A 22781-nucleotide genomic window follows, 5' to 3' on the forward strand; every position below is an offset into this window, starting at 1 on the left:
ATATTTTTGATTTATACATATTTAACATTTATTTTCTTCCAATATCTTTAACAGTGCCAAAAGTTCAAAATACCTCCTACAAAAATTATTCTTGCAAACCACCCGAGTTTAATACTTTAATTAGTTGGGTTAATTATATTCAAATAAAATGATATATATATATATATATATATATATATATATATATAACATTTTTAGAAAAATGACCTTCGCTTTAATTTTTTTTTTGGTTATTTGGATCCATTGAACATAAAGTATGGGCATAAATTAGTTTTGTAAATAAGAGTTGCCATATTAATAAGTCAGAGTGAACTTGCTCAATTAATTATAAAATTTATCTCTACCTTAATATTCAACCCTTATGATATTCTATGTTAACAATATATAGTTCAAATATTGTTTTGCAAATGACATTTTATGTTAATTGTGTTTCTTTTCCTCTCCAGCATATTAAATCTTATTCAATGCTCCTTATTTTTATCTTCGGCTCCGTTTATCTCATTTTCAACCTGGGACACTTCTGCCCTTCCCTAAACTTCTCATTTATCTAAATTATATATATAAATATGTTTACAATACTATTTTTTTTAACTTATTGAACACAAAAAAATATATTTAAAAATTATTGTTTACTTATTTTTTAAAAAAATTGAAGAAACATTTTCATTTACACCCTAAGAAGATATTTTTTTCCCTCGTGCTTCCTTCATACCACAAAATGAAATTATTATTATTATCATTATCATTATTATTATTATTATTATTATTATTATTATTATTATTATTATTATTATTTTGTGAGTGTCAAGATTACTTTCCTCCTTTCCCATCCATCTTTATCTTCCCATAATAATTCAATTCATTTAAAAACGATTGATGGGCACATCTCAATTCTTCTCCTTCATTCAAAACAAAGTTTCCCTTGAGATATTTTTATGCTCTCGATTTTCTACTTCTCAGGTCCTCACTCTCACACAAGACATGTAAGCCACTAATTATGATTATTACCACTTAATATTTTTTATTCGAATTCACTATTTGAAGTTTTTGAATTTTTATAGTAATTTAAAATTAATTTATAAAGATAACTGAATTCACGATCAAATATTTATAAATAAATTTTTTAATAGTAGTTTTTCTCCATGTCATATTTGTTGCTTTAATATTGATTAAAAAATATTTTAAATTGATTAGTCAAATTCAAACGGTTGATCTCGAAATCAAAATATGCAAATTTTGAAAATTTAATTGAACAAGTTACAAGTCCATGAAAATATCTTGATATTTATGGTGAGACACAACCACAAATTTTTGTTCTATGTTAAAGGGAGGTGTATATGTCCCTATCATGTTAAGAGTTTAAATTGGTAGACATAGGACAAGTCATTTGTAACTAACTTTAGTTTTGTAGAACAAACTCTAATCAAAATAAGTTGTGTTTTTTTTAGTTGCAAGTTTCTTTTAATTGTTCTTCATGTTTGTTTCTTGTTTTTATTTCAATTTATTGAAGTTTTAGATCAACAATTGCAGGGCATATCAGAGGCGGATTCAGAATTTTGAGTTATGAGTTATTGATTAGAATAAGTAGCTTATTGAGTTCTGGATAAATTATTTATACATATTAACTAGATTTCTTAACACATATATAGAGTTTTGGTTGAAGTTACTGAGTTCTGTTGAACACGTAACAGATACTTATGGAGTCACAAAGGGGTACTATGATTGAACAATCATTTGATTGTTACTCAGCAGGTTTTCAAGAATCTCTTGATGAATTGCCTGATTGTTTCACTATAACTGATCCTTACATTTCTGGTAACCCTATTGTGTATGCCTCGCGTGGTTTCTTGGAAATGTTTGGATATTCGAAGTATGAGGTGATAGGGAGGAATGGGAGGATATTTCAGGGGCCTAAGACTAATCGTAGATCGGTTTTGGAGGTTCGTGAGGCGATACGAGAGGAGAGGGATATACAAATTAGTTTGTTGAATTATAGGAAAGATGGGACACCATTTTGGATGTTGTTTCATATGTGTCCTGTTTTCGATGAGAAGGATGGGAGGGTGATTCATTTCTTGGGAGTTCAAGTTCCAATTTTGAGGAGGCCTAAGCCATCTGGAACTGGACTAAATTTATGTCAAAATGGAGCTGGCTGTCGAGAGTCGGTGCTTAGGTGTTATAGAAGGGAAGTACACTCCATGAGCGTGGAACGGGCACTGTCTCTTGCATCGGGTTCAGGCTTGGACTTCACAGGTACACTTTGATTGAAATATATGCTCCTGTAGATATATATTATATGTAGACTTTCCTCAAGTTCCCTCTCTTCACCACGATCGATTAGGTGAGAAAGGTTATACAAAGCTTATGTTTTACATACAGGAACTGTGGTCATAGTACTCATATTGTGCCAGCCATGCAATTCATACTGCATTAGCATAATTCCTATACACTCTATAAAAAGTGGCTTGATAAGCTCATTTGATTGTGGGGTATTTGCTTAGTTATTGAAAACTAGAACATATGCTTATCTAGACTTGGCTGTCTTTGATTCATTTCCTTGGAGTTCAACTTTTGTTGTTAAAAGAAAGATAACATAATATATGCATGGAAAATTCATCCCTCATAAGAAGAACGAATTTAAATGAGATTAAACGAGGTTGTGGTGCCTAAATGAAAGGAATTTAGATATGTAGGCTCAATCATTCAGGAGAATAGCATGATCAATGAAGATGTAACGCATAGGATTCGAATAGGATGGATGAAACGGTGGAGTGTCACGAGAGTGTTATGAGATAGGACAATACCTAACTTCTTTTTCGTATATTCATCCTAGTCTCGTTGCTTATTGTGCAAATGATTGACGTTTTCCACAAACTTGTCTGTCGTAGGAGTAGATGTAGATGGACCATGTGATGCAAGTGATCTAGAGAAGAGAAAATCCACTGCTGTTATAGACAACATACTGACTGTGCTGGTACATGATGGTGAATCAACAGGCAGACTAGTCCATGGGAAGAGACGTTCTCAACCTGGGACGGGTCAGCTCGGAGCATCCTTAAATATATCTCTTGGTAGAATCAAACAAAGCTTTGTATTGTGAGTTCTTTTTTTCATAGTTCTATACTTGCTTCACTTTACAATTGATATGATTAGGTTCTAGATGGTTTTTGACACTTCTAGAGTTGTCTTTCTGTAACTTGTAGAACCGATGCTAACTTACCGGACATGCCAATTGTCTTTGCAAGTGATAACTTTCTGAAATTAACAGGTGGTAAAGATGTAGTTAATTTTTAACGCATTTTTTGTTTGTTTGAACGGCAAGTTTTCATCCTTGTTTAACTGATAGTTACTAATTGGAATGATTCTTTCCTTCACTTTTTTATAGGCTTTTCCAGAAATGAATTGTTGGGCTATAACTGTAGATCTTTTAGTGGGACGGACACAGATTCAAGCTCTCGATTTCGGGTAATTTTCTCTTGTAATTAGCTCTTATTTGCTCAATTTCGATGACACGTGATCTAAATCCAACTTTTTTACTTCTCTCTTTGCAGATAAAAGAATGCATCCAAAATGAACAACCGTGTACACTACGTATGTTAAATTACAGGTAGGCTCCTGTTCCTGTAAGTTATTTAGATGCAGAATGTTACTTCTCTATACTCAGTATCTTGTGGTTACATATTTTCTTTCAGAAAAGACGGAACCTCATTTTGGCTTCACATTTCACCTGTCCGGAATGCTTCAGGAAAGGTAATATTACTCGACAGTAATTCGCTAAATGTCTTTGCATATCATCAAAATCTTCAAATGCCTATTTGAATGGAGATTCAGTACCGATGAATGAACTTTATGTATATGCACAATTCTTTGAGAACTCTTTCCCAGTACAAGCGAGCTTATTAGTTACTTAATCTATGTTCACTTGTTGCATAAATAGGAAAGGAGACAGAGGTCTCAATAAGAATATTGTTCGTAGTATAAGCAAGTTGGCTAAACAGTTTCCAAATAAATTCATATAGATGAGTAAGCTGAGGCCAAGCCATATTTTACATTCTTTTTACGCATCTGTTTCAAGATTTGAGGTAGCCTAAGATGGTTGATGCGATATTGGTTCTCAGGCATGATGCCTTCAAGGCTAGCAAATGATATTTCATCATAATTGAATGTCACCTGTAGGCTGGATGAGTCCCAATTCTCTTGATCTTAAGTTTGTATCGGCATATTTCATAAACTTAAGAATGAGAAATTTTGTCTGATGTCTTCATCATTTGGTGTTGTATCTGGTTAGCAGTGTCTAGAATTAGTCACATAGTTCAAATAAACTAGAAATTGAAATTTTAGAATGTCTAGCCAATCTCTGTGGATACGGCTGCACGTATAATAGTGGAAGCGATGCTTTAGTTAGTCGTTGTTCAGGAGACAAAGGAAGTAGGAAAGTGAAACAAGTTCCTTTTTTGAGGGAGTTGTGGGAGATCCAGCCAAATGAAACGCTGGAACTCGTCACAGCAAACATTTAAATTTGATTATTTTTATTTTAGGTTGTTATTTTCTGCTGGACAGTTTTGCTACATAGAACTACTAATATTGTTGACACTAGGAGTATCGCGATTTACTGGAAGAGAAATTTGTTACCAGAAGATGAAGTCATTTGCTGCATATATAGTTGAATGAACGCAGCCTAGACAGCCGAAAATATGCACTTAGGCTAGTCTAAATTTCAGCTCTCATCTTGTTATATCTAGTTAAGGGGAGCATTGGTAAAGTTATCTCTGTGTGATCTCGTTCGAGCCGTTGAGTCAGGATAGGTTGTCTACATTACACCCCTTAGAGTGACCCTACGTGAATGTGGGATACTTTGTGCACTGGACTTACTTTTCTTTCTTGTTATATCTTTTCATAATGGTTTCTGATTCTATTCCATTTGGCTCAATAGGTTGCATACTCCATACAAAACGTTATATAACGTAGTATCGATTTATATACCATGATTAGTTTTTGGCTTATACTTTAAACGAACAACCCCCAAGTCATTTGCTGCAGATAATGTTAGAAGAAATGTAGCCTGCACCAATTTAGCTGGGCTGAATTCCTGCTATCTTGCGAAATATTTTCTGATTCTGTTCTCATTTGGCTCGATAGGTTGCATACTTTGTCGCTGTTGAGGGTGAAGATAATAGTGAGACCAAGGAGAATCAGAGTTTGAGACAGCGTGGTGTCGTTGCTGCTGTAAAAGTTGCTGTGAGAGGCTTGTCAATGAGTGTGAGAACATGCTAGTTCTTGTACAAATTGATTCCAGATTTCTTCTGTGCTGTTAGTCTCCACTCGCCACAAAGTCTCTCCTTTACAAATGTTACTACCTCACGGTTCTCGTTAGCACCAGATGAAATGCAAGATTATAAATAAGGTAAATATTTTGTTGGAGTGAACGTCTAGATCAAGCTGTCAAGCATCAGACATATAGCATGAGTGAAAAGGGTAGTCAAGTAGAATTTCATGGATTTGTTAGTCCTTTTTGTGAGAGAGACAGTTTTTATATGCTTACATCTTAAATCGAATCCATCAGTTATGCATCTACGAATTTCAACTCGATTCACATCTAGTTGTATTGCAGTATGTATTGCAGAGCACACAAAAAGAGCAAGAATTTATACAATTTGGAGATGCGGGGTATCGATCCCCGTACCTCTCGCATGCTAAGCGAGCGCTCTACCATCTGAGCTACATCCCCTAGTTGATATATGTTGTTGAGATTACTTAATTTGACAGTAATTTTTACTAATGTTGGCATTTCTTTTTTTTTCTTGATGGTTGCGATTTCATCCAGATTACACTGGATTAGTTATTGTTGATGGTTGCAATTACATTTCACCAGCATTGTTGTCTTCATGAAACGTCGCGGTGTATTAAAATTTTGAAACTGTTGGAATATATTACAATATGACATATGATTTCCTCACGTATAACACATAATCTGAATTTATTTATCCTATATGCACGATACTATCTTAAGTCTCTGTATAATTTCTTCAAAACAACCTTGTCAATTAGACAACTCCGCCTAGGTAGGTTTGCTCACATTACTGGCTAACCGATTTTATGATTGACAATTGACATGGTTTATATGAATGAATTTATATAGAACGATACGATTAGTGAGGATTCATGTGTCTAACCTCAATTGATTCGGAACGAATGTGTAGTTATTGTAACCTTATCAATTAGGCATAACTATTTTTAACCTCCTTCTTGTGTTTAACTCATATCCACCAACAATATAAATGAATTGTACACTATCAAGTCAACTTTACATGTTATAGATGATTCACTTGATTTTAAGATTATGAATCTCACTTTTCATGAAGGATTATTTGTAAATGTCATTTTGGTAACAGGGGACACTTAACATTAGCTCACAATTCCATCTTCCATAAGTGTAATGAGAACCAAAATTGTGAATAAACAAGAACAAAAACCTGGAAAAGAGAGGACGACGAAAAAAAAAACAATGTAGTCATGACCCTTCAATTAGGAAAGGAGAGAGCTTTGGTAAGAACTCTTTCAAGAGATATTAGCATGTAAACAAACCAACTGAATATATAGAAAGACCAAAAGTACCAAAGAATTTCAAGAGAGTAAAACTTCAAGTCTCTTAACCACAGAGAATCTGTTGAACTTTCAAATTCCGAAGTAACTTTACAGGGACGTGCTCTTATGTAACAATGAACAATGAAGTAACTTTGCAGGGACATGCTCTTATGTAACAATGAAAAGATTGTTTTCGTGTCCATCGTTGTGAACAATAGGCCACAAAGGATCGATCTTCCATATGCCATCAACAACGAACTTGATCTGCATGAAAATAAATGAGAGGCTTGGTACATCACAGGATAACATAGTATGATATCAAATTCATTGCGATCATTAAAACTTACCTCATATCTGCCTGGATACAGCTTTAGGCTTACAGAGAAAACACCTGTGCTCGATTTTTCCATCTTTCTCTGCATTTCAATGCATCGTGTCATGCTGCTAGTAAAGGTCAAGAAACTCCTTGAAATCAATATCGCAAAGCTCGTACAAGGCCTTTTAGGGGAAGTGGAAATAGAGATGTGCAGTTTTCATTAAGAGACCGACGAGATATCATTCTTCAAGCCATTTGATGCTTTAGGAACAACCTTAGTAAAATCGACTTGATGGTACACAAAACTCGTTCCTCACCTAATTTCCAAGTGACTTTCTGGAAAACAAAGGTAAAACACTTTGTATGCCATCCTAATAAAGTTCTGAGCAAGGATTGAAGAAGTGCACCTTGACTATGAAGTCTCCATGTCCCTAATGCTATGTATCTGATTTGGATTAGTAAGTTGAGAAAATCCTGAGTTTTGCTATCTGTCGTTTCATTTATTGTGTCATAATTTGTGTGGAACGAAGTTTAAGAATGTAAGAAAGACTTTTGAAACTTGTGGTCTTAAATAAAGGTCTATATAAGATATCAAAGTTACCCCTTAAATCTTGTGGTCTTAAATAAAGGTCTATATAGGATATCAAAGTTCCCCCTTAAATCTTGTGGTCTTAAATATACCATGTTATTCCTATGAGGGAATATTATTAAAGGTAAAATGGGAATGTTCAGAAAAAAAAGCTTACTAATTACAAAAAGGTGGCATTTTGAAATAAACTAAAAAAGAAAGTAAGACACATTGATTGAAACGGAGGGATTATATTCAAGTTCGAAATATTCTTCCGCTTTCTTTATGATCAGATACTGTTGTGATTAGATCCATAGCTCTTCTTGCAAACCCTTCTTGGATCCCACCACAAACAAAATAAAAGAGGAAATAAATTATTGTGAAGGCAATAAGCCATGTGGTTTTGCTGGAGTCGAGTCAGCAAAGCATATTGCACTGGATATTAATTGGGTGTACCCCCTAAAAGAGAATCTTTAATTCCTGCTCTAGCCAAACATGACTAAGTTGTGAACTTCTCTCACATTGTCCACAAGAAAAGCTAGATGTTGACTCTATTGGTGACACTTCTACACTAAACCAAGCAGAAGATGATGTCCTTACAGTAATCATTGGTAACACATCATCTTCATCTTAAACGACAAAAATAAGATTAAGTTGGTCTGGACGATCACATTAGACGAAACTATGCTTGACGTTTTGACAGTAAAGTGGTGTCTCCTATTTCCTATCATTGATGTGGAAGCAAGATGAAACCTGAGTTGTCCATCCATCAAAAGAACCTGCTAGAAGAACCTCTGAGGCGGAGTTAGTCCAAACAATCCGAGCAGTACGAAGAAGCTGTAAAGCTTTACTAGACCTATCAATCCTCTTCTGCTTCTCGTCTAACATCTTCTGTGCATCACTGAAAATGTATGGTAGGAAAACTCAGTTTTTGGTTAAGATATCTAGTCTAAAATATGTATATTAAGATGAATGAGACGTGACCAGACATCATTGCAAGTGTCATTTTCCCCTCAAGCACAGCCAGCTTTGCACGAATCAACCTCAATCTCTCCTGGCCATTCATGAATTCATTCTGTTGAAACTCCCATGCATCAGATTCACTTGGGGAGCTTCCAAAAACCTAAGGAAGAAGCCGTGAAGTTACATAACAATACTAGCACTATCCCATTAAACAATACTCCCTTTCTCCCAATTTTCTTTCCTTTTTTGTCTATTTCAATTAGAATGACTACCTTTCTACATTTAGAAACAATTAACTTTAAACCTCTAATTTTACCTTTGGTGAGATGATTTATAGTCACAAAAATATCTATGGTTTGTTTTAAGACTCTTTTTCAAAAATCGTTCTTTCTTTCTTAAACTATGTGCTGAGTCGAACACCCTAACATGAATTGGGACGACGACAGTAAATAGTTAGCAGAACTTTGATTCCAATTGAGATGCCTATATAGTAAATATCTAAGCATTTTCTCTTTTAGACATAATCATTGAAGAAAATATTTTGTAAATAATTCCCTTAAGGCATAGATTTCGCAAGAGATTTTGGGTCGGTGGTAGCCAATTCGAGTTCCCCGAAGAAGGAAAAGCACTTGGTTACTTCCATAGTACGGTCACTAAGACTCAGACAGACTATTTTCTCCTTAGGAAGAGTGATTAAGGTTGTTCCAAAGACTGTAAGTTTATCCCAAGTAAGAATCTTATGACCCAACATAAACACCTGGTGATGAATTTGGAGATCAAGAGGAAGAGGAGGAAGAGGGTTGGGGATAATCGGTTAAGGATCAAATGGGTTAGCTTGACTATGACAAGTGCCCTGGAGATGGGGGAGAAGTTGATGGCTATGGGGTTTTTGGGGAATAGTGGGGATGTGGGCAGTATGTGGGATAGGACTGCTAGTTGCAATAGGAAAGTAACTAGAGATTGTGTTGGGGATCTCGAGAGGCTGATTTAGTGGACATCGAGTGGACTGGTGGTGGAATAGAGAAGTCCAAGGGAAGGTGACGTATGTGAAATTGATGGAGAGTAAAAGCGGACAAATAGGAGAGGTGTAAGATGGCGAGGAAGGAAGCAAAGTAGCATTTAATGCAGCAAAAATGACAGCTTTTGAATGTTTGTACGTAGAATTAAAGGACAAGGGAGGGGATAAGAAGTTGTACAAGTTAGCCAAGAGGAAAGAAAGGAGGCCCGTGACCTGAACCAAGTGAAGTGCATCAAGGATTAGGACGACAAAGTACTGGTGGAGGAGGCACTCATTAGAAGGCGATGAAAGTCATACTTTCATAGACTTTTGAACAAGGATGGAGATAGAGGTATTGTGCTAGGAGATTTAGAGCGCTTAGACAGGTATCGCAATTATGGGTATTGTAGGCGTATAAAGGTTAAGGAGGTTAATGGTGTTAGTACTAGGATGTGTAGGGGTAGAGCGACCAGGCCAAATGAGATCCCGGTGAAATTTAGGAAGAGCGCAAGCAGGGAAGGCATGGAGTGGCTGAATGAGTTGTGTAATGTTGTTTTCAAGATAATGAAGATGTCCAAAGAATGGACATGGAGTACAATGATTTTGTTGTATAAGAACAAGGGTGACATTCAGAATTGCAACAACTATAGGCACTATGAAGGTCTTAGAGAGGGTGGTGGAGATGAGGGTGAGGAGGGCGTGGCTATTTCTGAGAACCAGTTTGGATTCATGCTGGAGCGCTCAACTACAGAAACCATTCATCTCGTAAGAAGACTGGTGGAGTAGTTAGTAGTATAAGAAAAGGAAGTAGGACTTACACATAGTGTTCATCGACTATGTGAAGATGTACAACAAGTCCAAAGGGAGGTCATATGGGGTTGCTCAGAGGCTAGAGGTGTACTTGTGGTGTACACTTGTGCAATGTATGATGGAGTCAAGACGTGGGTAAGGACTATTGAAGGGAACTCAAAGCACGTTACAGTTTTGATAGAGTTGCACTAGGGATCAGGCCTTAGCCCGTTTTATTTACCTTGGTGATGGATAAAATAACACGACAAATTCTAGTTGAGGTGTCATGGTATATGCTATTTGCGGATGACATGGTTCTGATTGACGAGACATGTGGTGAAGTTAATGTTAAGTTGGAGGTTTGGAGACATGTTAAGTTCAGGTTGAGTAGGACCAAGATAGAATACTTGGAGTGCAAGTTCAATGATGTACAACATGAGGCAAACATGAAAGTGAGGCTTGAAACGCAGGGGTTGCTCAGAGGCTAGAGGTGTACTTGTGATGTACACTTGTGCAATGTATGATGGAGTCAAGATGTGGGTAAGGACTATTGAAGGGAACTCAAAGCACATTACAGTTTTGATAGAGTTGCACCAGGGATCAGCCCTTAGCCCATTTTATTTACCTTGGTGATGGATAAAATAACACGACAAATTCTAGTTGAGGTGTCATGGTACATGTTATTTGCAGATGACATGGTTCTAATTGACGAGACATGTGGTGAAGTTAATGTTAAGTTGGAGGTTTGGAGACAAACCCTGGAATCTAAAAGGTTCAAGTTGAGTAGGACCAAGATAGAATACTTGGAGTGCAAGTTCAATGATGTACAACATGAGGCAAACATGAAAGTGAGGCTTGAAACACAGGAAAGAGAGGAAATTTCAAGTATCTTGGGCCTATTATCTAAAGAAATAGAGAGATTGACGAGGATGTCACTCACCATATTGGTGCAGGGTGGATGAAGTGGAGGCTCTACTTTGTAGTTTTGTCTGATAAGAACGTAACATCAACACTTAAAGGCACATTCTACAGAGTGGTGGTTAGACCAATTATATTGTATGGGGCAGAGTGTTGACCAATCAAGAACTCTCATGTTCAGAAAATGAAAGTTGCGGAAATAAGGACGTTGTGATGGATGTGTGCACATACTATGAGACATAGAATTAGAAAAGAAGATATCTGGGACAAGGTGGGAGTGAATTTAGTGGAGGAAAAATGTGGGAAGCTAGGCTAAGATGGTTCAGGCATGTGAAAGAGGGGATGCACAGACGCCCCAGTGTGAAGGAGTGAGAGGTAGGATCTAGATGGTTTCAAGAGAGACGGAGGTAAACCAAAGAAGTATGGGGTGAGGTGATTAGATGGGACATAGCGCAGTTTCAGCTTACCCAAGACATGACCTTATAGGAGGGTGGGGAGGACTCATATTTAGGGTGGTAGGTTAGTAGGTAGCATTGTGTTGTCTTGTTGTCCATTCATATTAGTAGTCATATTTCTCCAACAGTTTCTTGTCCTCCAATTTTTATTATTATCTGTATCATCCTTGTACCTCGATTGTCTTATTGTTTTGGTGTAGTTTTTGTTATGTTATTATTTGTTGATTCTTGTACTTCCATTACTTTTTTTTCTAGACTGCTTTGAACTATTTTTCCTTGAGTCGAGGGTCTATGAGTAACAACACCCTACCTTTGAGGTAGGGGTAAAGTCAGCATACACTCTACCCTCCCTAGACCCCACTTTGTGGGACTATACTGGGTAAGTTGTTGTTATTGTTGTAATTTCCTTTAGGCCCTGTGTCCTTTTCTCTTTTTTTTTATTTTTCCAGAATTGTGTTATTACCACATCAAAAAGTTTAAATTACTAGGAAGGGACACTTGTATTTACTTAATTATGTCTTAACACATCCTTTCACACAAAGACCTAATTCATTTTCCTGAGTCAAGCATTTGGAAATACTTTTTGTTAATGGCAGGAAGTGAGACTTGAATCCAAGACCACTACCTGCTCTGGCTCGGATACCATGTTAAAGATTGTGAACCTCATATTGAGGGGGGATACTTACTTTATTTAACATTAATGTCTTAACAGTTTTATTTTCAGCTTTTCTATGGGAAAGGGTGTGAAGTCAAAAGAAGCAATTTTATGCATTGAATCTAAATTCCTAAGAGAACTTTTGGGTTGGTTGATGTGCTAAAAGGCAGTTGGAAATGTGATATAAAAGTTTAGCTTGACAAGAAATTATGTAATGTTCACAAACAAATCATGGTAAAGAAATTATTGATAAATTTCCTGTTGACATCTATTCGACAAAATAAAGAGACAATTCCTTTTGGTGGAATAATTGCATCGCCAGGGAAACACAGCTAAGCTAATCCATTATTTTACATAAGAGGACTAAAAATATATGATGCTAGGGGAAACAAAAGATACAGATTTTTACCTATCTGTCCAAGCCTTGTTGGACAGTGTTACCACTACCTGTGCTAGCGGGAGGTAACATGTATCCCATAAAATTAGGTTAAGTGCGAGCAAGTTGGCTCAAACACCGCAGTTATTAAGAAAAACAAAAGATACAGATTAATACCTCCTTCGAACTGAACTCCTCACTCTTGGATTTCAATGAGCCGAGTGAAATTGATAGCTCAAACTCTAAATGTATAAGACGAGTGCTTATCTCATTGTTGTTGCCATTTTTCGATCTTTGTAAGGCTTCAAATCTACTCTCAGTGATGTTAACTGCACCATCTCCCGAAGCTTCGCTGGTACCTTCAATCCAACTTTTACCCAGAGCAACCTCAGCAGCTGTTCATAGCAGTAGTGAAGCGATGTTACAATCTATAAACATAATTAGACACAAGAATGAGAATACCTTCAAAATCTATATCCTGAAGGCCTGCACGTTGTATGCTCCATTTTCTCCACCTGGCTGGTGAAACGCTGTGGTTAAGCTCCTCGTCACTTTGAATGTCTTTCATGGGGCTACCTTTACTCAGGCTATCATTTTTCCCTAGGTCAGTCCTGTCTTTTACAGTGTGACAGAAATGACATCTCATGATTAAGAATTAACTGCTTACAAACAAAATACTCAGGAATAAATATTTCTAGTTCAGAGACTTAGGAAAACAGTTTCAGATTCAAAGAAATATTAAAGATATCTAAGACATAGTACACAAAGACAATAATGATTAAACAGCAAATCAATGCTGTAACTACTAGATTATTCAACCATCTTTTGATAACATGTCATCCTGCTTTCTGATTAAAAAATTTACCTGCATCAGTGGTTCCAAAGCTTCTATCATCTATGTTGTCCCTACTTGATGTATGAGAAGTATGTCCATGCTTTCCCAGATCAATACCAAGAGATGAGTTCCTCTCTTTTTCTAGTCGACTCAATATCCCTTCAATCCCGCTATCTTCCTCTGCTACAGTTTCTCTGTTGAGCAAGGAGAGGAAAGAAGATATCAATGAATGATTTTTCACACAACACCAAATATAACCCTCGATGAATAGCTAGGAGAGTAAATAGGTGGAGATTCATTTAGAGACATGCTTCCTTGTTTCTTATTTTTAAGATTTTCGGTCATCCTGAGTATTGTCTTTGTGTACTCTTGTCACTAATAGTACTGACTACGGAGCTACCAAGTTAGACTTTACTTCACTCTCTAATCCCATCTACGTTTTTCTATTGAGTTGGTTAATTGTAACTATAACTACACCATTTACCAAGTCTCTGGTTATATCCCTGTCAAACAAACAACCTTCGGAGCTTGGTGGGAATAGTAAAAGAAAGGAAGGAAAGCTTTTATTTTTGTTTACATGTGGAAGGCAAGTGTTAAGCCAGTGACTAATGACGAAAGTTGAGTCGGATAAAGAATCACATATATCCAGATAAGATATAGTAAAACTGCAAAATGGCAGAACAAGCACAATTCTATATCCTCAATATCAAACATAAGATAAAAGTTAAGCATCGTGTATCCAGAGTCTACTTGCCAACTAATCCGGATTCACGTAGGAAGGTACATACCAAAAGCAAAGCAATAAAAATAACTAAAAAGAAAGCACATTCCGGTGTAAGGAACCTCACATCGATCTACCAGAGGATGAGGCGGGCTGAGAAGAACTAGAAGCTTCAGAACCAGAAAAATGAGCTTCATTCTCATGTAATAAATCACTCTCTTGACAACTCTTCACTCTATCATGAAACTCCTCAATGTCAAAATCCATTTCCACAGTCTCAACTTCATTAACACTAACATTCACAGTGTTAGTGTCATCATCCTCAGAGTCCCAACCAAACGAAAACCATCCTCCTCTGTTCTTTATAGCTTCCACCAAATCCACTCTTCCAGCTTTTTCCAATTCTTTCCTTGTTGGAAAAACACTTGGGTTCTCAGATATCTCCATGAAAGCCAAAATCTCCTCTTCCAGCTCCATATCCCCTTCACTTCCCAACCCTTTCCTACACAAGCAATATGCACTATCCCCAACTCTTTTCTTGCTAAGCTTCTTAAAAACCTGAAAAGACCCCATATTTTTTCCTAATACAAGATTAAAAATGGCAGATTTTCTTCTGCAATGAAGTCTTGTTTGGGAATTTATGACGATTAGAGTGGGAATAGGTGAAAAACTCAAATGGGTCTGTGTCAAAATGAGTGAAACCATCGTTCAGGCATTTCTTCAAACAGTTGGTGGACCTCAAGAAATAAATGTACTGTTGTGAAGTAATGATTGTCGTAAGATTAAAAAAAGAATTATACACAACAAGTTAGACTGGAGTCTTGTCCTTCCCTTCTATATTTGGAATATATGGCTATCTAGAAACCATAATTATCATAACAATACTAAAGACAATATCCCAATGACCAATTCCTACGAGAGTACCATGAAATTTATACACTTAACTGGAAAGGACACGAAGGAAAATGTAATACGGAAAATAAGGATGTTGTTAGTTGGGATCCATCGAACTATGGACATAAATTAAATATAGATGGGTCTTTTAACCCCAACACAAAAATAGGGGGAGTAGAGGGTATTTTGCGTGACACCGATGGGAATTGGATAGATGGTTATAGTGCAAAAATTAATGTAAACTCGTTAACAAATGGTGNTAGATGGGTCTTTTAACCCCAACACAAAAATAGGGGGAGTAGAGGGTATTTTGCGTGACACCGATGGGAATTGGATAGATGGTTATAGTGCAAAAATTAATGTAAACTCGTCAATAAATGGTGAACTATCATCTCTATTATATGGATTTCTTCTAACTGAAAAATTACAGGTTCAACACTTGGAAATAGCAACTGACACACTCGAGGTAATTAAGTTTCTTCAAAACGAAAGAGATACTCACACAAATATTTTAAATGAATGCAGGGATTTGATCCATAGAATGGGGAGCCCCCAATCAGGCATGAGCCTCGAGGAAAGAATAAAGTGGTGGACCTACTAGCCAAAGAAGGTCAGAAGATGAAACCAGACAAGTTTTTTGAGGAATGGAGAGTTCCACCGTGGTTTGTTTGGAAGTTATTAAAAGCAGAAAAAGTAAAAAATCCTATTCCGCAAACCTATAAACCTCAATGTAATATGAATTGTAACCAAGTTATATGGCCTGATAACTCGTGTGCTAGCCATTATGTAGCCACCTCTGTTTGTATTGAGACATAATATTATAATATAATATCTCCTATTTTAACCAAAAAAAGAGAAGACAATGCACTGGGATTCTGAGTTTACTTTAATGAATACTTTTAGGGATCGTTTGGTAGAGTGTATAAGAATAATGTAAAATAGGGTGCATTAGTAATGCTTGCATTAATAGTGTTTGCATTAGTTATGCAAGCATTATTTCTTATACATTGTTTGGTTTGATGTATTAAAAATAACAAATCTTGCATAATTTCTATTAAAAAATATATGTTTACAAAAATACCATTCACACTTAATTTATTTGTACACTTCCTTTGCAACAAAGTTATGTGCTAAAACATCAAAAAGATATTTCTTTGCTAAAACATCATAACTCTTCATTCTTCTTTTTCTTTTTTCCAATAATAATATTAAACAGTTATACTATTGAGTCAAAATATTTTTGTAAAAAATTGGCAATTTTTTTTTTTTGTCTACATTGAAGACAAAGCATTGAGATTGTCATCAAATACTAATAAAATGCAGGAAAGTAATGCAATCAACTCAAGAAAAAGATAGTAATTTACTTGTTCATATCTAATTATTATTAAGATCAGATTCTTTTAATAACAAAAAAATTCTACCTTCATTTTTTAATCATATTTTAAGGATGAATTTATGTACTACTAATTAAGAAAAGCATAACGGATGTGAAAAAAGAATAAGTTTTTTTTTTGAGTTAATAAGTTGGGGTGAGGCAGTGGGCTGCTTAAAATTTATCGTCACAATAGTAAAAAATTTTATTAAATTATATTTAAATTAGATTTTTTTTAAAGGTACTTAAGAAGCCATAAAGCCTATTAAGACACCAATAAATTAAAAGACACTAAAAAACAAATCAACATAAAAATAAAAACTTATGACAACAAAGAAAATGAAAAGACTTTAAGGATAGTTTTGTAATTATTTAATGTAATGCAAGTGTTAAAATGCTATGTATTACTAATACCTAGAATTCCTTGATATTAGTAATACACAACTTAATACACAATAGAATGAATTACTAATGTTTGCATTAGTTATACATGGCATGAAAAATGTATCAAACAAAATATTGCTAACACCCGTCTAATGCATGCATTATATCCCTAATACACTCTACCAAACGAACCCTAGGCATCGAATGAGTATAAATGTAGTAATGTGATTCTCACACTTTCCCAGGCATTTTGTTTGCGAGTTGCTTTGTGTCTCTGGCCCCTGTTTTCAAGATTTGGTTTTGTCCATTAAGGCCAATGGAGAAGAACAATTGAAAAAACTTGAGTCGCATATTCTTATCCATGTAGACTATATGTTATAATGTGAAACTATAATATAATACTTTTTCCGTCTTATAGATATTTGAGTGGCTATAAATCATTTTATAAGGATAAAGTGAATATTTTAAAATTATTTTGTTAATAAAAATAAAAATATGTCATTTTTTTGAATGAAATACACTACTCATTTCAATCATACGCATTCTCTACTTGAGGACCGAACATATCTTTGCTCACTTCAAGTAATCCAATAATTTTTGGATGCTTAATGAATATGTTTTGTTCATGTAAAAGTGCTTCAAGACCTTCTCAATACAGGCAGGTTGATAAATAAAAATCTCATCCGCCAAATGTTCAATTTATAGATCAAGAAAAAATTTATCTTTCCAATGATGAAATCTTAAATTCTTTTTTAAGATACTCAATCAACTTTTGAACCTCTTGTAGAGTTCACATGAGATTTATGCCATCAATATAAACAACAAGTATAACAAATTATGATGTTGTTTTCTTAATAAAATTACGAACAAATGATATTACTTATATAACCTTCATTTATCAAGTATTCACATAAGTGAATATACCACATACACCCTAATTGTTTTAGACCATATAACGATCTTTATTATAAAATTGAGTACATTTTTTGAGACTTTAAACTATATGCTTCAGGCATTTTAAATTCTACTAAAATTTTTATATATATTTCATTATTAAGTGAATCATAAAGATAAGTTGTAACAATATCCATTAATATCTAAATCATAACATTTTCTGGTGTATGAACTGTAAGTCAAATAAGTTTTATGCTTATCAAGATGTATTATTTCAGTGACAATATCTATTAATATTTAAAGCATGACATCTTTTGGTGTTTAGACTACAAGTCAACCAAGCTTTATGTCGTAGAATACAAATCCTTACAATCTTTTACAGTATTATTGCGTATTATATATATTGTATTAAAGATGTCATCGACGGAATATTATTTTATATCGATTCACAATACGACATAACTTATTGAGATCTCATCACTTCATTATTTTCAGGTACCTGAAACCTCTCTTGAAGTTTCATGAAGTGTTATGCTATAGGCTCTTCAAGCGCACATTGTCTCATCATTATAATCATTCGTTCCTCTTCTTTTTCAAGGATTATTAGAGTTGAGATCAATTGGTCTACCATGCTTCATGCATACGGTAAACATTGACCTTCTAGGACATTAGATATGTGATGAATTTCGAGTCAACAAATGCTTCTATGTATTGGACTTGAATTATCTTTTTTTGAATGAGGGTTATATGATAATTCACAACATATTTCTTATTTGCTTATTTTTTTTTCTCCTTTTTCCTGACTAAAGCATGTCCCAATCTTCTTTTGAGATTTCATATTTGTATGTTATGGTAAATTCATTAATGATATACCTCATGCCAAAAATAATTAGATGTAATTATTTAATTTCTGATCCTAAATCAATTGAGAGAGGGGAACTGATTATAATTTATTGGTCTGATGCATATAAATATTAATATATGCAATATCATATTTTAGACCAACACACAGGGCCGGCTCTTGCCTTTGTAAAATAAGGCTTATGCCTTAGGTCCCAAATTTTGGGGGCCCCAAATTATTATCAAGAATAAATTATGTGTTAAATTTTTATAGAAAAAATTGTCTAATTATGATAAAAAAATATATTATTTTATATACTTTAACATCTTTTATACTTTGTTAAAAAGAAGAATCAATAGTGAAAAGTGTTGAACAAAGTGAATTACAAATTCTTTTTTTTTTTAATTCTAGTTTCAAACATTACAACAAGCATATTAAAATGGTGTATATCAAGTCATCAACTTCTTGAATCAGATTCTATGGTTCTTATAACTCTTATCTTTATTTAATATTTGTCAACTTATTACTTATAAAATTATGTTTACAATTCATATAATAATTGACTCACTGAAATGGTGTTTTTCAATGTTGAGTTGATAAAATCTTACATAAATTAAAATCAATAACTGAAAAAACAATACTAAATCTAATAATTTCCATCTAAATAGTGTAAGAAAAATAAATTTTGAATAAATATGTATACGAAGTTTGTTTATATTTTAGGCCTCAAATTGAAATTTTACTTTAGGCCCCATTTACGTTGACCCGCTCCTGACTATAAACAATTGGAATCTAATATCAGCTTTTATATCCATTGGAATTTCAATCATTAATTATATTATTATAGAGCTATCTTTTCTATTCTATTATTTCAGTAAATTATTGAAGAAAGAGTACCATGATATGATATCTCACCTTTAAATGGAGAATATATATATAGAGTACTTGTCTCGACATGATCAATGAACAAATTCTCTTGTCCATTAGGACCATTATTACTACTGTTAATGGAACTTTTTCCTGTTCAATATTTACTTTGTAAAATAAAATTATAAATTGAATATAGGTGGGGGAGGCATAAAATATAGCATTAGATAGATCTATATTAGGAGTCACAAACGAGTAGGCCATATCAAATATGAGCGGGTAGAAAACGAAAAACAATATATGATATGTCCATATTTAACACATCTAGAAAATGAGTTAACCATATTATCTTTGGTTTTAAAAATAGTTTGGTGAGACACAAGCTAAAAGCCAAAAAACATTATAAAACTCTCTAGAGAAAGCAAGAACTCATAAAAGTAACAAGCATAAAAATGAGTATTGATATATGGATATATATATTATCCATCTGAATCAGGGCCGGCTCTTGCCTTTGTTAAAGGAAAAATTACTAAAGTACACTACATATGTTTACCTATTATCAATTAATCCCTTCTCTTTCATAAAGATCCAAAAATCCCTACTTTTCCCCAATTCCTCTTTTCCGGATACTTAATTATGAAAGAAACCAAATCCATCTTCCTCACCCCCAAAATCTCGCCTATAATCTTTCCCACTACCAAATCAGTTACCGCTTTCAAAGCAATTGAATTTTCAAACGATTCAACAGTCCCAAAGTTCAAAATAGGTATTATCTTCTTCTTTATTTTTCTTTCAAAATCATTTTTTCATTTCATTCGATTTTGGATTATTTGTCACAATGGATCATCCGTCTTTTAATATTGGGATTTCTCAATTAATAACATCTAACAATGAACAAGTATTTGAATCTGAACACCCCAACTTGACTGAACAGAGGTCTAAAAGCTTGAATGCAATGGCATTAATGGCGAATCGAACTTCTACCAAGAGAAAATCGAAAACGGAATGGGGCCATCATCTAAAGCAAAGGATGCAAAAACTAAAAAGAAAAGGGGTGGAAAGGTTGCCCCTCCCATTTCCCGACCAACACTACCCATGGTATGTCTTTCTTTTGCTTTTAATTTTAGACATTGTTGAAAAATAAACGTATATAGTGTATATTGTAATCTGTAGTTTTAACCTAGAAACATTGATTGTTTGGGTTTGAGTTTAACTTTTAAATTTGTAGATGAAAGATATGGTTGAAAAAAATAGTTTTATTGTATATATTGAAATCTGGAGTTTTTTACCAGAAACACTGATGTTTTATTTGATGTTGATATTGAGTATAAATTTTACATTTGTTGATGAAACACATTGTTGAAAAATAAAGTATCTTGGTATATACTGAAATGTTGAGTTTCTACCCAGAAACACCGATATTTTATCAATTGTTGGTATTAAGATTTCATTGTTGAAAAATAAAGTATCTTGGTATATACTGAAATGTTGAGTTTCTACCCAGAAACATTGATATTTTATCAATTGCTGGTATTAAGGTTTCATTGCTGAAATAAAGTATATGTTACTAATGATTCATATACGTAAATGATACAAAAATAAGTATTTGTTTTACATTTGTAGATGAAACACTAGTTTAAGGCAAATTTTGTGTGCTGAGAATTGTATCTAAGATAGGCGTTCAATTCATTGTATGATATAGAGGTTATTTGTTGTACAATGTATCATATTCGTAAATATGCACATGAATGATGCGAAGACAGAATTTAACATATTTGTTAGTTAACATTTTGTATCATGTTTAAATAGAAACCAATGTATATACAGAAGTAATATGATTTTCTGTATCAGTCATGCAATTTTAGTATACTAAGTATAAAATGATCTGAAACATAATAGTTTGAATCAATTATGATATTTCCCTTTTAGTTATGTATGCATCATTTATCGATTTAGTTATTGATCAACATCATTTACCTTTCTGTAATTGCAGAATATGAAATATGTAATTAAACATCATTTATTACGACTCATGTATCAAAAAGTTAAAATTTAAATAATGAGATAGAACTGTTGATATTTATTATTAATGTATCAAATGTTGATTTTTTGTATCATTTATTCATTTTACCAAATAAAGCATTATTGGTCTTTTTTTTGTTGTTAAAAGTGTATGAAAGTTTAAAGTTCATATTAGAGGATTACATGTATGTTGCAGAACAACATAATGTTCCATCATTTGACTTATTGTTTATATTAAGTATCAATTTGACCGATTTATAATTTGTAGTTAGAATTATGTATCAAGTAAAATTTTACATTTTTATGTATCATTTTAAAGCTTATTGTTTCTATTAAGTATCAACATCATTTTTTTGAATTGCAGAATATGAATTATGTAGTTAAACAGATTCCAAAACACTCCCTTAAGTTTGGCTCTACTTACAATACAAATTTCATACAAAATTTGTTATCGCATTTCCTCTGGAAAAGAACTGATTTTATACTATGTCACAGTCGAAAAAATGTTGAACTGATGAGGTATCATATACATTAAAGACAGAGAGAACTGATTGGGCAGCATTGGACACATATAAAGACAAGAAAACCGGAGAACTTTTGGGTCCACAACATTCGTTAGATGTCGAGTTTGCTCAAGATATCATGCAACAAGAAAGCGATAGCATGTCAGTATTGTATCATTCTTTCTCTAATTTTTGTATCTAATTCATTCTTATAATTAATCTTCTTATTTTTTTAGTGATTGCGGAATGTTCGTAGCTGCATTTGCTGAATTCTTGAGTGACGAAATCAACATGTCATATGATAGTTTTGGAAGTGACTATCTTCGCAAAAGATATGCAACACTGCTATGGAAGTATGGTCTTAACAAAGTCAAGGCGGGATATGTTAGCGACAATGATGACCCTCCAAGGCTGAAGAGCGTCTTAAATCCAGCAGCAAAAAATGAACTTGTTAATGTAGGCTAGTTAGTTTTCTATGTTCCAGTTCACAGGCACATGTTGATATTTATTTGTTTTTTAAGATATATTAATTAGTGCTTTGGAGTATTTACTACCCTTTTAATAATATAGTTTTAAATTTGAAAGAGTTTTGAGGTTTAAAATTATTTATTTTCGCTTTTAATTTTCTGTTCAGTTCAGTTAGGACTTCAGAAAATTATGTAGCCGATAAGTGTGATTATAATGACATTATTGTATCTGATAAGTATGATAATAATTACATTAATGAAATTTTGTGACTGAAAAATTTGACATTAATGTATCTGATAATTTTGTGACTGAAAAATATGACATTAATGTATCTGATAATTTTGTGACTGAAAAATAT

At 33.8% G+C, this 22781-nt stretch overlaps 2 protein-coding genes and 1 non-coding gene across 11 annotated transcripts; 1 reads left to right on the top strand and 2 right to left on the bottom strand.

The window, feature by feature from the left end:
- Positions 1-1340: 1340 nt before the first annotated feature.
- LOC125864196 (protein TWIN LOV 1-like) lies at positions 1341-5537 on the top strand. Of its 3 annotated transcripts, none has more exons than XM_049544125.1 (8): positions 1341-1480; positions 1511-2253; positions 2895-3096; positions 3204-3268; positions 3386-3465; positions 3552-3607; positions 3693-3750; positions 5140-5537. In XM_049544125.1, exons 2-8 carry the CDS (start codon positions 1698-1700, stop codon positions 5272-5274), a joined length of 1152 nt encoding a protein of 383 aa, XP_049400082.1. In that variant the 5' UTR covers positions 1341-1480; positions 1511-1697; the 3' UTR covers positions 5275-5537. The 3 variants fall into 3 exon arrangements, with proteins under 3 accessions (XP_049400082.1, XP_049400070.1, XP_049400076.1); XM_049544113.1 differs by having other exon boundaries at positions 2889-3096; positions 5140-5531; XM_049544119.1 differs by having other exon boundaries at positions 1358-2253; positions 2889-3096; positions 5140-5531.
- Positions 5538-5655: 118 nt separating this feature from the next.
- On the bottom strand, positions 5656-5728 carry TRNAA-AGC (transfer RNA alanine (anticodon AGC)). Its single transcript has one exon. It is a non-coding gene; the product is annotated as a tRNA-Ala (tRNA).
- An 809-nt stretch (positions 5729-6537) lies between these two features.
- On the bottom strand, positions 6538-14990 carry LOC125864002 (protein PTST homolog 2, chloroplastic-like). 7 transcript variants are annotated; one of them, XM_049543956.1, is made up of 8 exons: positions 14306-14988; positions 13488-13651; positions 13085-13237; positions 12800-13017; positions 8459-8592; positions 8223-8370; positions 6933-7001; positions 6604-6849 (listed from the first exon to the last, which is right to left on the bottom strand). In XM_049543956.1, the coding sequence occupies exons 1-8, from the start codon at positions 14881-14883 to the stop codon at positions 6754-6756; spliced, it is 1560 nt and encodes a 519-aa protein (XP_049399913.1). In that variant the 5' UTR covers positions 14884-14988; the 3' UTR covers positions 6604-6753. The 7 variants fall into 7 exon arrangements, 5 of the variants coding, with proteins under 5 accessions (XP_049399931.1, XP_049399925.1, XP_049399913.1 ...); XR_007446214.1 differs by having other exon boundaries at positions 6728-6849; positions 8454-8592; positions 14306-14990; XR_007446213.1 differs by having other exon boundaries at positions 6729-6849; positions 6933-7026; positions 14306-14990.
- Positions 14991-22781: the final 7791 nt, after the last annotated feature.

Source organism: Solanum stenotomum, chromosome 1 (genome assembly GCF_019186545.1).
Source record: "Solanum stenotomum isolate F172 chromosome 1, ASM1918654v1, whole genome shotgun sequence".
NCBI classification, from domain to species: Eukaryota; Viridiplantae; Streptophyta; class Magnoliopsida; order Solanales; family Solanaceae; genus Solanum; species Solanum stenotomum.